The sequence below is a fragment of the Rhizophagus irregularis genome, chromosome 21, assembly GCF_026210795.1.
Source record: "Rhizophagus irregularis chromosome 21, complete sequence".
Lineage (NCBI taxonomy): Eukaryota > Fungi > Glomeromycota > Glomeromycetes > Glomerales > Glomeraceae > Rhizophagus > Rhizophagus irregularis.
In genome coordinates, this window is record NC_089449.1 from 746474 (window position 1) to 759584 (window position 13111).

Below are 13111 nucleotides of genomic sequence, written 5' to 3' on the forward strand. Positions count from 1 at the left end.
ACTTAATTTTTCAACTGTAATTTCTTTAAAGAATTTTCCTTCCTTTGTAAACATCTCTTCACGCATTCAGATTTATCGGAATTATGATCTTTTCCTCCTAATCCATTTTTCAATGAACATATATTCCGTATAATATTTACTATCCAATTTTCTTCGATTACTTTTTTCGTTGAAATATTAGAGAATGTATCATTCTTCTTAATACATCATTATCTTCAACGTTCACAATTTCATTCAAGAAGGCTATTGCTTTCATCAGATAAGTACCAAGCTATTACCACATCAGTATTAACATTATAATTATGTTTAGCATGAAAATAAAATTAAATTTCAACTTGACGATGGTAACGTAAAAACAATAAAAAGATGAGTAATATAATTTTTAAAAATTGTTGGTCATTATAATTATTATGACGCAAACATCACATATACAAACATACGAAATTTAATAATAGATAATCGATAAACTTACATGTACACACTAATAAAGTTTGAAAAGAATCTAACACTATTTAGTTATAGCGTTTACTATAAATTTTTAGTAATTAAAGATTTTGCCAACATATCAGTGGATTTGTTTCATCACATGTCATTTGCTATGGGAAAGTCCAATTCTCTAATTAATTTACTATGTTCGGCTGACATGTGATGAAACAAATCCGCCGATATGATTACTGTAATTAGCTACAACTTCTTTATTTGTCATATGTAAATTATGTAATATAACAAGATAATGAATTTAATCTTGTTTAAAACCGGCATGTCGATTCAATTTCGGAAAAATTAATACCGAAGTGTGATATATATCTTTTTAAGCCTTTGCTGCTTTACACCGTCAAATTAAAAAAAAAAGAGAGATGGATTTTCCGAAATATAATGGAACTATTCATCCAGATGAATGGATAAATGATATCCGAATTTATTTTAAACTTAAAAATATTAACGATCGCGATTGTTTGAAAATTGTTCTATCATTCATAGACCCTATTATCACACTTCCGAATAGGATTGATAGTTTTGAAAAACTTCGTAATGCATTTAAAGAGGATATTTCTTTTACAGTATTTAAACGTACAAATAAGAAGTTATTAGAATCATTAAGATATATTCCTGAAAGAAAAGGTGGAAATACTTCAAAATTTGTTTCAAATTTTCGTAAATTATGCTATAATTCTGAAGTTAACGATATAGAAGAGCAAAAAATTTATTTTCGTAATGCACTCCCAAAACTTTCAAATGATAATTATAACAATTGTTATGATTATTTTCTGGAATTTACTAAAAGATGGGAGAAAATCAAATCAATGAATCATTTAGTTAAGGAAATTGAGGAAATTGTTACAGTTGAATCAAATTTGATTAAAAATGAATCTATTGTAGCTTTAAAGCATGTTTCTACAGGAAAATATTTAAGTTCAATTGAAAATTTATGTTATACAACCGGAAGTAAATCTCAAATGGTATGGTTTTTTGTATTAATCTCGTTTGTAATATTTTTGAGAAATTAACAAACACTATTATATAACTTATTCAGGCTTTTGTAAGCAGTCAAGTAGAGTCTGATCTAAATGCTTTATGGAAAATTGAATTTAGCGGAGAATTAGCTATGTATAATAAAACTCCTATACGTTTACGACATATCAAATCTGGCAAGTATCTTGGATTATATTATTATTATTTATTTTATCCCAAATATTATACTTGTTACAGATCTCCGATAACTGATCATAGAGAAGGTAATAAATTGAAAACTTTTTACTTAATTTATCACTAATTAAAGTGGCAAAAGTACTCATTGGTAATTTTTTTAGTATGTTGTGCCGGAAATAAAATTAAATTGAGTTGGGAGTTTAAACATAGTAAATTAGAAAATCGCCAAGGATATTTGAAGTCAAATGATATTATTAATCTTAGAATTTGTAGACGTGATACTTCTCTAAATTTATTTTTACGTAGTCATGATATTCAATTTACTATCGGAAATGATAATTTTCAAGAAGTTGTTTGCCATAATAACGAAAGATTAGGAGGAAATGATGAAGTAAGTCATTTTACTTTATATTATTTTAAATGATTAATAAATATTTACTGTTTTTTCCCTTTATTAGTGGTGCATTGAACTTATTAAAAAGATTAAATAAAAGTAGGATGCGAGTTATATTTGAGAAATTATGAATTACTTCAATTTATTTATTAAAAACTTATTTATTTGACAAGTAGCCAAAATTTTGTACTGCACACAATATTTAATAAATTTAACCAATATTTTGATTTTTAATAATCATAAACAATAGTAAAAAATCACTTGTAATATTAACAGTTCAAACTTTCAATAAACAAACTACGCGCACTTAATTAAAAACAAACATGACAAGCCATTATCACAATTCACATAAATATAAGTGTATAGAATTCTTTAAACTTTGATGCATTACGAGTTGCAACAACTCTAGCTGTGATTTTATCAAAATTATAAAAAGCTTTCTTTATGCGAATTTTCTTAAACTCTGGAACAAATTTATTTAGTATCTAATAGGAATTTAGATCCACTATTCACATACAATAATTCTACTTAAAGATCTGCATGTTTAAAAACAGAACAAGTCATCACGCAATTTACTTTTCTTTGAACTTGCTGAAGGTATGCCAAACGATCCGTTATGTGCTGAGTTTTTCCTCTTGCGATTTCTATGTGCACGTGAATTGGAAAGTGATACATCATTCGTATGATCACAAATTTTCTTCAACGTGGCCTGAAATGAGATGAACTGATAATGAGATGCTGTACAATATCAACTACAATGCAATGAGTATATAGTACCTTGACATCTGACATGAGCGCATAAAAACCTTCAAGAACTGCAAGAGATTTCAGGGTATTTGGCAACTTTGTATCGGAAAGTCTTCCTAAGCGTAATACATTTGTGGATTTACAGTCCATCACGTACGTTTCGTGAACCCACCCTTAGCATGAGAACAAAAAATATTAGTTATTAAATTTTGAGAACATACGTCTGGTGGAGGTCGTCTCCAGGTGCATGCGAATTAGACTTGAAAAATCGTACAAAACAACATCATGTATAGCTATGGAAAGATCAATACGATCCTCAAAAATTTTTTTGCAGTGGGCGACCGGTAGGCCACCACTTCTAAGCCCAATGATTGCTTCGAGATTATTAACTATTTTTTAATGAACCCCTGAAAATCACACTTCCGGCCTATTCGTGCGTGAAGGATAATTGAGCGCCCTTCGTTCCTGCGTCGGGAAGAAGCCCAGCAGGAGATTTCACCACTACAAAAATTGGAAGAATAACGAGTTAAATAAATGAAGAACAGACTGTATTCTTATCTATACTTACCCATCCATCTTGAGTTCTTGTTTTTCTAGAAATCGTTTTGTCAACATGTTCGGAAAATTATTGTCAAAATCGCCTTCTGAAATGAGTAGTTCGAGTCTTTTTAAGTTTTCTGCACTGTGGCAAGAATTGGAAAATGAATAATCAAAAGATATAAAGTAATCAATCTTACATTGACTAAATTACTATGTTATGGTAGCACGCCTGATATTATCAACAATATCTTTTTCCTCGTTTGTTAGCTCAACATGATTATTCTTTTCAATTATTTCTGGAGATAATCTTTCGATTTCCTTAACAATATTTTCGTTTTCTTTTTTTGTTATCTAAAAATGAATTGGTCAGCAACATTTAAATTGCTATAACAAGAAAATCTTACCAACCTTCTCTACTTCATTAAAAAAATATATTACAATATCCGGTATATCTGATTCGATTAAAGTCACATCTCTTTTTACCGTTATTTCTTCCTAGTCATTCGTTGAAAAAAATGGTCCTCAGTCAGATCAAGGATGTTTCAATAAGCTAGTAATGCCTCTCCAACGTTAGTACCACTCCGGAGGACCCATGATCGACAAGTTTTTGACGTTGGTTTATAATCTTCTATCCATTCTACAAATTGATCATTACTATTCCCAGTATTTTCCTCCGCCTCTACATGATTATTGATCATCTCCCTCACTTCTTCTTGGTCGTAGATTGTGTTCTTCAAATACAGATCTGGCAGATCTGAAGTTTGTGGCCATTGATCCTATACATAAGAGTCATAAAGTAACAAGTGGTGGAGGAATATTAACGTCAGGATATCATTTTTAAAATACGAAAAAAAATGCAGTATAATAATTCCACTTCCTGGTGATACTCCTGGTTCGCATAAAAACATTTTATATAAAAAACTTTATTAAACCCTAACCTTTGGTAACGATAGATTTTTTTTCCGCTTTTGTTGACGATCAGGTACAGGTTGGAAATCATCATCATCGGACTAAATACATGAAGGAGTTAAAACTACTACTTTTATCAGACAACCAAAATTTTGTAGATTCTCATGACTTATAGAAAAAAGCGCTTCTATACCTCTTTCTGTTTTCTTTCAGAATTTTTAGAATTATCAACTGTTCCTGTATTAATCAGAGAATTTATAGTCCTTCTGGTAATTGTCGGGTTGTATAGATGAATCGAGGGTTTATTAGTTGATTTACTTTCATTAGATCGTAACCAAGCTCTGGATCCGACCCATCAACCTAAGCAAATACTTAAAAAATTTAATAATATTTTTGACTGATGACTTCAAAATTTTCGTCTGATTTCATCCATCAAGTCGCCCCGCAGGCTTAACAACAGATGTGCCCGCAGTTCATCTGATGCCTTGGTGGTGCAAGTGCTAGGTCACCCCTCAGGTTTGAACATCAGGCAAGCTTACAGCTTATCTGTGCACCACATTTGCTTTGTAGCTCGACCCGCAGTCTTGAATGATAGAGAACCCACAGATCCCTACCACGCCACTTATTTCTGTGCATTTCTAAAAAAAGCTCTTATATTTGCTTATGCTTATCCAGCAACAGTTGTGCCATTTCATATCTTGGATCTTTCTCTGTTTTAAGGCAGGTATCAGCTATCGTCTCAAGAGATAGAAGGTAAACTTCTATTTTCCGTTGAAATGTTTTTTCATCGCATTCTTCTAAAAACTCCCAAATATTCCAATTCGTGGGGTTTCGATCAAAATATTTGTGCATTCTATTAATTATGTTCATTGTAGACAATATAAAAAAAATACGTGTGATTTTCGAGATTTTTCGCTTAACAATCACATGAGGCTACGCGTCTCTTAATTGGCTGTCGATCATTTTGATCACATGATGCTACGCGTCTCATCAGTTTTTTTTTTTTTAAATTCCATAAAAATTCCATAAACTCCAATGATCTACTATAATGTAGACGTTACTAAAACATCCGTTAAATAAAGTAGTGTAAATAAAAATTTGCAAGTCTAAGCTAATCTAAAATTTATGATTAGTATAGTTAGTATAATACGAAAACAAACTTAATGTCTATTAACTCCAACACTTCGAATTTAATATTATTAACCCTATATCAGATATACTTTTTGTGGTACTACTTTTATAACGCAAATTTGCGTGACGTCTCCTCCGTTAGTACCCTAAACGTTTTTTATTTGTAGTCCAGGGTTCCCATTCTTTCATAAGGTTATCTAGCCATGCTGTACTTTAAACGGCTCTCTAGAATACCATGACGCAATAGCTCTTCATCGATCAACCTTTCGTGGTCTGTTAGAAACGTATAATATTTTCTAGGGTCTTCTTTTCTCTCTATTGCACCACGATAAAATCCTATATCTCTCAGATATTGCGAAAGCATTCGCTGGCTCATCTTTTTTTCTCAGCCTCAGTAATTATCGAAAATTTCTCGGGATTCTCTCCATGTTCAACGGCATATTGATAAAGACATTCCATTTTATTTGGGTTAGTCCTAGGAATTGGAGGCGAGAAGCGAATGGTATACTCACTTTGGTAGGTACCTCTGATACCGCATCTGGTGATTTCAGGACAGAAAAATCAGAATCTTGTTCTTTGAGCGTCGGAGCATGGTAGGGTACAACCCAAGAGTCCGCTTCAGTTAAACACTTGTAGACGTGGCGGCAGTTTGACTGAAAGGTCGCGGGAAACCTTTTTTGCATGTTTGGCCTGGGAGGGCTGGTCCCTGGCACTTTTCGCCGCAAGTGTGTACCTGGTTGGCTATAACGGCGGATTATAATTCAGGTTCGTACAAGGGGTCCGGTAAGGGTCGTTTTGAGGTAACCATGATGCGGCTCGTTGTAAAGTCACGTCATGCGCTGAATGATGGGTTAAATTATTCACTATAATTATTGGGTTCTAGGAAGGCTCCCAATATTCCATAGTAGAAGGCGTACTGGGCACCTCATAGATGGTTTCTTACAAGAATCGCAAACCGGGACTCTCAGCGATTAAGGTTTGGGTTGAAAGGTAATGTGATGTAAGGAATATTAAGTTGTAGGGGTAAAAGTTGAAGGGTCGTGTAATATTCAACATGCTTTCTCGGGAAATAACAATTTTTCGTAATATACGCAGGCCATTAATTAAGAATAGTATTCTGAAATCTGTCATATAACAGATAATCTTTCCAATGCGACGTGTGTAACGGATGATCTTGATTGCCATTATCATCGATTGACGTATTAGTTATGTCATGATTAGACGAATCTAGTAAGGTCTCATACTCATTATCAAATGTATCCACGTTAATAGAAAAAGATGTTCTCGTTTTTTTTTAATTTGTTCTTTTTATTTACACAATAATGTTCGTACTATACTGTATAGAAAAAAATTTTTACTATTTTTTTTACTATGTAGAAAAAAAAATAAGAAATCTTTATAAGAGGTATGTAATTAAGGGAAGTGACGTCTCGATAAAAAATAAGTTTGATAATTAAAATTAATCATTATTTTCCTGGGTTTCGTTGTTAGGATGGTTTTAATCATAAAAATCCTAATATAAACATTTAAGTGATCTCACGTCACCGATATACCAAAATTTAAATAATAGTTAATATAATAATAATAAAATTATTATGACGAAAAATCATAGACGTGTGAAATGTATAATTAATTAATTAATTAACAATAATATATATAAATAATATAATTTAAAATTTTGCCAAATTACCATTATCAGTTATATTTCATTATTATAATTGACTATAACTTCTTTATTTATCATATGTCATTACGCAATATAATGAATTCAATCTTGTCTAAAACCGGCATGTCGATTCAATTTCGGAAAAATTAATACCGAAGTGCGATATATAAGCCTTTGCTACTTTACACCATCAAATTAAAAAAAAAAAGAGAAATGGATTTTCCGAAATACGATGGAAATATTCACCCAGATGAATGGATAAATGATATTCAAAAGTATCTTAGATTTTTAAATATTAACGATGGCGATTGTTTGAAAATTGCTATATCATTCGTAGACCCTATTATCACACTTCCGAATAGGATTGATAGTTTTGAAAAACTTCGTAATGCGCTTAGAGAGGATATTTCTTTTAAAGTATTTAAATGTACAAATAAAAAGTTATTAGAATTATTAAAATATATTCCTGAAAAAGAAGGTGGAAATACTTCAAAATTTATTTCAAATTTTCGTAAATTATGTTATAATTCCGAAATTAATGATATAGGAGAGCAAAAAAATTATTTTTGTTATGCACTTCCAAAACTTTCAAATGTTAATGGTAACAATTGTTATGATTATTTTCTTGAATTTATTAAAAGATGGGAGAAAATCAAATCAATGAATGATTTAATTAACGAAATTGAGGAAATTGTTTCAATTGAATCAAATTTGATTAAAAATGAATCTATTGTGGCTTTAAAGCATGTTTCTACAGGAAAATATTTAAGTTCAATTGAAAATTTATGTTATACAACCGGAAGCAAACTTCAACTGGTATATCTTTTTATTAATATTTCTTTTTTATTTTATTGATGATTGACTTTTATTTAATTATTTTAGGTTTTTTCAGACAGCCAACTAGTGCCTGATCTAAATGCTTTATGGAAAATTGAATTTAGTAATGAATTAGCTACATATAATAAAACTTCTATATGTTTACGACATATCAAATCTGGCAAGTTTCTTGGATTACATTATTATTATTATTATTATACCAATCAATCCAAGGCTTATACTTATTACAAATCTCCAATAACTGAACATACAGAAGGTAAGAAATTGAAAGCTTTTTACTTAATTTATCATCAATTAAAATGACAGAAAGTACTCATTAGTAATTCTTTTTAGTATGTTGTGGCGGAAATAAATTTAAATTTAGTTGGGAGTTTAAGCACAGTAAATTAAAAAATCACCAAGAATATGAATATTTAAAGTCAAATGATATTATTAATCTTAGCACTTATAGACGTGATACTTCCCAAAATTTATTTTTACGTAGTCATGATATTCAATTTACTATTGGAAGTGATAATTTTCAAGAAGTTGTTTGCCATAACGAAAGATTAGGAGGAAATGATGAAGTAAGTTATTTTATTTTATATTTATAATATTAATAACAAATAAATATTTACTGGTTTTTCCTTTATTAGTGGTGCATTGAACTTATTAAACAAGGTTGAATAAAATAGGATGCGAGTTTTATTTGAAGAAATTATGAATTAATTCAATTTCTTAATTGACAAGTAGCCAAAATTTTGTGCATAATATTTAATAAATTTAACCAATATTTTGATTTTTAATAATTATAAATAATAGTACTAGACTTATGATGTTCTTCCATAAAAAATAACACTTGTAATATTGAAAGTCAAACTTACAATAAACAATTGACTATTATAATATGGTGGATACGTACGAATGATATTAATTGATCACATGTAATTGTCTTATGTCACGTGATTGAAGATCAATCATGGCCCCGATCGAACAATTTCAGGACATTGAGTCTTGATTCACACACTTAATTTATTTATAATTGGATAATTATATAGAAAAAAAGAATCACTTAAGTATCATACTAGCCTTTGTGAATTTTCTAAAAATTTAGTGCTTTTTAGGCGATGTTTTATTTTATTAAACACTAAGAATTTTTCTATCATATCACCGAGGTGATGATCACCGGTGAAATTATGATGATCGACCAGCATTAAAAAAATAGTGCCGGTAAAATTGATAATTCCGGCCAACGGTGATGATCACCCCGGTGATTTGAATCACAAATATGATTGATCTGTTTGAAGATTTATATAATCGAGTAAATATTAAATTAATTCATATAAAATAATTGTGTAAAATTACTTTGTTTTATGCATATTATATACCTGATTGCTGTATTTAATTTTTCACAAGTAAAATCAAGTAAGCGACTTTGTATAACATTCTTGTGAAATGAGATTTATTAATAATTGCCCAATTGGTTTATCAATTCTATATACAGTCAGACCTCCATAATTGCACACCCCTTGGGACCATATGCATAATTTTCAAAATAGTGCATTTAAAGAGGGTGTGCATTTATAGAGGTAAAATAATTAGAGATCATATAAGCTTGGGACCGAACCAGAGGGTGCATTTAGAGAGGGTATACATAGTGGGTGCAATTATGGAGAGTGCAATTATAGAGGTCTGACTGTATAATATTACTTTTTAGCTCTTCATTTACATTCATTTCATTAAGAATAAAAATCCATTCTTTAATAATATTTCTAACTTTTTAATAACGTGGATGGCTTTTTTAATAGATCATTCCAACATTTTTTCATCAAATCTATATAGCAACAATTTCAGGACGTTCGCCTTTACAAATGCTTACAGTAAGTTGAAGATCATTTTCTAATCATTGAAAAACTATAAATATTCCTAGCATGAGTATAAGGTAAAATTTCAGATGACATATGTATAACGCCATAAATATTGTCTTTTTTGAAAAAGACTTTACAGGTAGGCATCATCCTAAATCACTAATATAATTTTATCCTTTTTATTCTCTTCATTTTCTTCATCATCTTCTTCATCCCTTACATTCTTATAAGATATTGCAATCATGAAAATCACAATGTATTTCTACCATATAATTTCAAGTATTTTTCATGCCAATTCCACTATAAATATAAAATTAAATATATTAGTATAAGACATTTAAAAGCTACTTCTTTATCATTTTACTTTGAATAGAATATTTTTAATAGCAAAGTTAAAAATATTGAAAGTTCGAATTATTATGACGCAAAAATCATAATTGTACACAAACATGTGAAATGATATAATAGTGACCAATAATATATTAATTACTATAACTAAATAGTGCCAATTACTATTATATTTTGTCATAATTGACTACAATTGTCATATGTCATTAGTCTAAAACTGGCATGTCGATTCAGTGTCTATATAAATATTGAACACCGGAAAGATTAATACCGAAATTCATTTATACTCCTTTTATCGTTTTTTCGTTATTAAAAAGAAAATGGAAGTTCCAAGATATGATGGAAGTATTCATCCAGATGAATGGATAAATGATATTCAAAAATATTTTAAACTTAAAAATATTAACTATAACTATTTTAGTATTGCTAAATCATTCGTGGATCCTACTATTATCTCACTTCCTGCTGAAATTTATAGTTTTGAAAAACTAAGCAATGCACTTAAAGAAGATATTTCTTTTACAGTGTTTAAAAATACTAATAAAAGATTATTAAGAGTATTAAAATATATTCCTGAAAGACAAAATGGCGAAACTCCAAAATTTATTTCAAAATTTCGGAAATATTGTTATAATGCTGAAATTAATGATATAGAAGAACAAAAAAATTATTTTTGTCATTCACTTCCAAATAATAATGATAATTGTAATTATAATTATCTTTTGGAATTTACTAAAAGAAAAGAAAATATCAAATCAATGAATGATTTGATTAGAGAATTTGAAGAAATTGTTACAGATGAATTAAATTTAATTAGAAATGAATCTATTGTAGCTTTAAAACACGTTGCTACTGGAAAATATTTAAGTTCAATTGAAAATTTACTTTATACAACCGGAAGTAAATCTCAAGTGGTATGGTTTTTTGCATTAATCTCGTTATAATATTTTTGAGAAATTAACAAACACTATTATATAACTTATTCAGGCTTTTGTAAGCAGCCAAGTACTTGGTCCAAATGCTTTATGGAAAATTATATTTGGTAAAAATCGCTACTATGATCCTCAAGATGGTGATTCCTATATTTATGATTCTCATAGTATTAAGTTACAGCATATCGATTCTTATAAGTTTCTTGGAATAAATAGAGTTTGCTACAAATCTCCGATAAGTGAACATACAGAAGGTAATAATTGAAAATTGTTTATTTAAATTATCATTAATAAATGTGACAGAAAGTATTTATTTATTTTTATAGTAAGTTGTGAATATTATTCTTCGGATTGGAAGGTTAATCATAGTAAATTAGAAAATCGTCAACGATATTTAAAGTCAAATGATGTTATTAATCTTAGCGTAAATAAGTTCTATGATAATAACGGTATGCATTATATTCAAGGTGAAGAATTTTTACGTAGTCATGATATCCAATTTACTATTGGAAATGATACTTTTCAAGAGATTGTTTGTCATAATGAAAGATTAGGAGGAAATGATGAGGTAAGTTATTTTTTATTATTTGTAATTCTGAATGAAATATTTATCTTTTTTTTTTATTTATTTAGTGGTGCATTGAACTTATTAAACAAGATTGAATAAAATAGAGCGTGGAGAACATGTGGATTACTTATATAAATTCATTGGATACTGTGTAAATCTTGACTAATTAACTCATTTTATTTGAAAGAATTTCATCTTTAAATAATTTGATTTAGCTTTTACGCGAATGAAAATTTTTGTAATACTAAAATTTTATTAGATTTAATTTTTTAAATTAATAGATCATGATCCGTGATTTTACTTTTTTGTTTAATCGGTTTTTTTAATCAGTCACAATTTATTTCCATTGCTATTCAACATTTCCTTTCTTAGTTAATGTGTACTATTTTTTTCAAATTTGACCACTTTTTTGATCCTATTTGTTGTTTATGTTAATAAGCAATCAAATGTATGATAGTAAATTTCTTTGTTAATAAGCAATTAAATGTATGATAGTAAATTTCTTTTTGCAACGTGTCTTATTATTATTTTTTTTGCTTTTGAGTAAACCTACTGTGTCGTCCTTATATTAATTATCATATCTAAAATGAATCCAATTATTCTTTCAGATATCTCAGATATCGAAGCTATATCTGATGAAGAAACTATATTGGATGACGAAGTTCCTCATTAACTATTTTTTAATAAATTTAGATTCTTTCTTGCCGCTCAATCAACAGCTTGTAGATATAAAAATAATAATAAACCTTGTGATATTAAAGCAAGATTAAGAAGAATTATTAAAAATGGAGGTGAAGGTGAAGAATATATCATTGGATGTGATAAATGGGTCAAAGGAGAAAGGTTTCATCGCTATACTGTATTTAAGTTCCAAAGTAGATTGATTTGGAATTATTGCAAAATATTTTTCAAGGACGAAATATATTTATATATTTTTTGTCATTTATATTAACTTTTTAATTTCATAAAATGTTAATATTAATTTAAATTCAGATCAATGAAAAAATAGTGATGAAAATCAATGTTATACTTTAATTCCACGTTCTTCAAAAGTAAAATTATGTGGTAAATATAATTATTGTTAACTACTTAATATAATTATTGTATATTATAATTGTCATAACAAAGTTTTTAATTAATTTATTTTATTAATTAAGGTTATCCACATACTCACAATAGAGAAGTCGTGTGTGAAGTCCCTATATTGCATTAGTATGCATGGGCACACATAATCACCGCCACCACCTGAGCGCATACTATCAGGTGTTAAAGATGAATTACAAGCCATGGTTCAAAATATTATCTCGTCATATGATAGTGTAACGCCACATTCAATTATAACAGGTAAGTTTTTAAGTATATTTATTAACTTAATAGCAACCATATAATCAATTTATTATATTTATTTTATAGGAAATAGTATTAAAGCAACTTTTGATAAAGATGCATTAGCAGAGATACATGCATTTTTAAACAATATAGATAAGCTTCGATCTCTAGTTGCAAAATGTTATAAGAATATGCATCCTTATGGTAAGGGTA

The 13111-nt window shown here is 28.9% G+C and overlaps 5 protein-coding genes across 6 annotated transcripts; 3 read left to right on the plus strand and 2 right to left on the minus strand.

The window, feature by feature from the left end:
- Positions 1 to 834: 834 nt before the first annotated feature.
- Positions 835 to 2297, plus strand: OCT59_013593 (uncharacterized protein). 2 transcript variants are annotated; one of them, XM_025314693.2, is made up of 4 exons: positions 835 to 1460; positions 1535 to 1736; positions 1812 to 2041; positions 2109 to 2297. In XM_025314693.2, exons 1-4 carry the CDS (start codon positions 858 to 860, stop codon positions 2139 to 2141), a joined length of 1068 nt encoding a protein of 355 aa, XP_025184735.2. In that variant the 5' UTR covers positions 835 to 857; the 3' UTR covers positions 2142 to 2297. The 2 variants fall into 2 exon arrangements, with proteins under 2 accessions (XP_025184735.2, XP_066001748.1); XM_066141625.1 differs by having other exon boundaries at positions 835 to 2041.
- Positions 2298 to 2588: 291 nt separating this feature from the next.
- OCT59_013594 (uncharacterized protein) lies at positions 2589 to 4799 on the minus strand (the record flags this gene model as incomplete). The annotated part of the gene is made up of 10 exons (XM_066141626.1): positions 2589 to 2753; positions 2822 to 2964; positions 3210 to 3292; positions 3360 to 3473; positions 3543 to 3682; positions 3740 to 3826; positions 3901 to 4107; positions 4270 to 4341; positions 4434 to 4581; positions 4780 to 4799. The coding sequence occupies 10 exons, from the start codon at positions 4797 to 4799 to the stop codon at positions 2589 to 2591; spliced, it is 1179 nt and encodes a 392-aa protein (XP_066001749.1).
- A 92-nt stretch (positions 4800 to 4891) lies between these two features.
- On the minus strand, positions 4892 to 5110 carry OCT59_013595 (uncharacterized protein; the record flags this gene model as incomplete). Its single annotated transcript, XM_066141627.1, has 1 exon — positions 4892 to 5110. One exon carries the CDS (start codon positions 5108 to 5110, stop codon positions 4892 to 4894), a length of 219 nt encoding a protein of 72 aa, XP_066001750.1.
- A 2127-nt stretch (positions 5111 to 7237) lies between these two features.
- OCT59_013596 (uncharacterized protein) lies at positions 7238 to 8767 on the plus strand. Its single transcript, XM_066141628.1, has 4 exons — positions 7238 to 7853; positions 7920 to 8130; positions 8208 to 8440; positions 8510 to 8767. Exons 1-4 carry the CDS (start codon positions 7251 to 7253, stop codon positions 8537 to 8539), a joined length of 1077 nt encoding a protein of 358 aa, XP_066001751.1. The 5' UTR covers positions 7238 to 7250; the 3' UTR covers positions 8540 to 8767.
- Positions 8768 to 10389: 1622 nt separating this feature from the next.
- Positions 10390 to 11664, plus strand: OCT59_013597 (uncharacterized protein; the record flags this gene model as incomplete). Its single annotated transcript, XM_025330107.2, has 4 exons — positions 10390 to 10983; positions 11057 to 11255; positions 11328 to 11569; positions 11635 to 11664. The coding sequence occupies 4 exons, from the start codon at positions 10390 to 10392 to the stop codon at positions 11662 to 11664; spliced, it is 1065 nt and encodes a 354-aa protein (XP_025184732.2).
- Positions 11665 to 13111: the final 1447 nt, after the last annotated feature.

Bases quoted from the DNA above. Each gene is read 5' to 3' on its own strand.
- OCT59_013593 (XM_025314693.2), top strand. From the start codon at position 858: ATGGATTTTCCGAAATATAATGGAACTATTCATCCAGATGAATGGATA. The intron at 1,461-1,534 runs GTATGGTTTTTT...TAACTTATTCAG, and splicing joins CCGGAAGTAAATCTCAAATG to GCTTTTGTAAGCAGTCAAGT. The intron at 2,042-2,108 runs GTAAGTCATTTT...TCCCTTTATTAG, and splicing joins GATTAGGAGGAAATGATGAA to TGGTGCATTGAACTTATTAA.
- OCT59_013596 (XM_066141628.1), top strand. From the start codon at position 7,251: ATGGATTTTCCGAAATACGATGGAAATATTCACCCAGATGAATGGATA. The intron at 7,854-7,919 runs GTATATCTTTTT...TAATTATTTTAG, and splicing joins CCGGAAGCAAACTTCAACTG to GTTTTTTCAGACAGCCAACT. The intron at 8,441-8,509 runs GTAAGTTATTTT...TTCCTTTATTAG, and splicing joins GATTAGGAGGAAATGATGAA to TGGTGCATTGAACTTATTAA.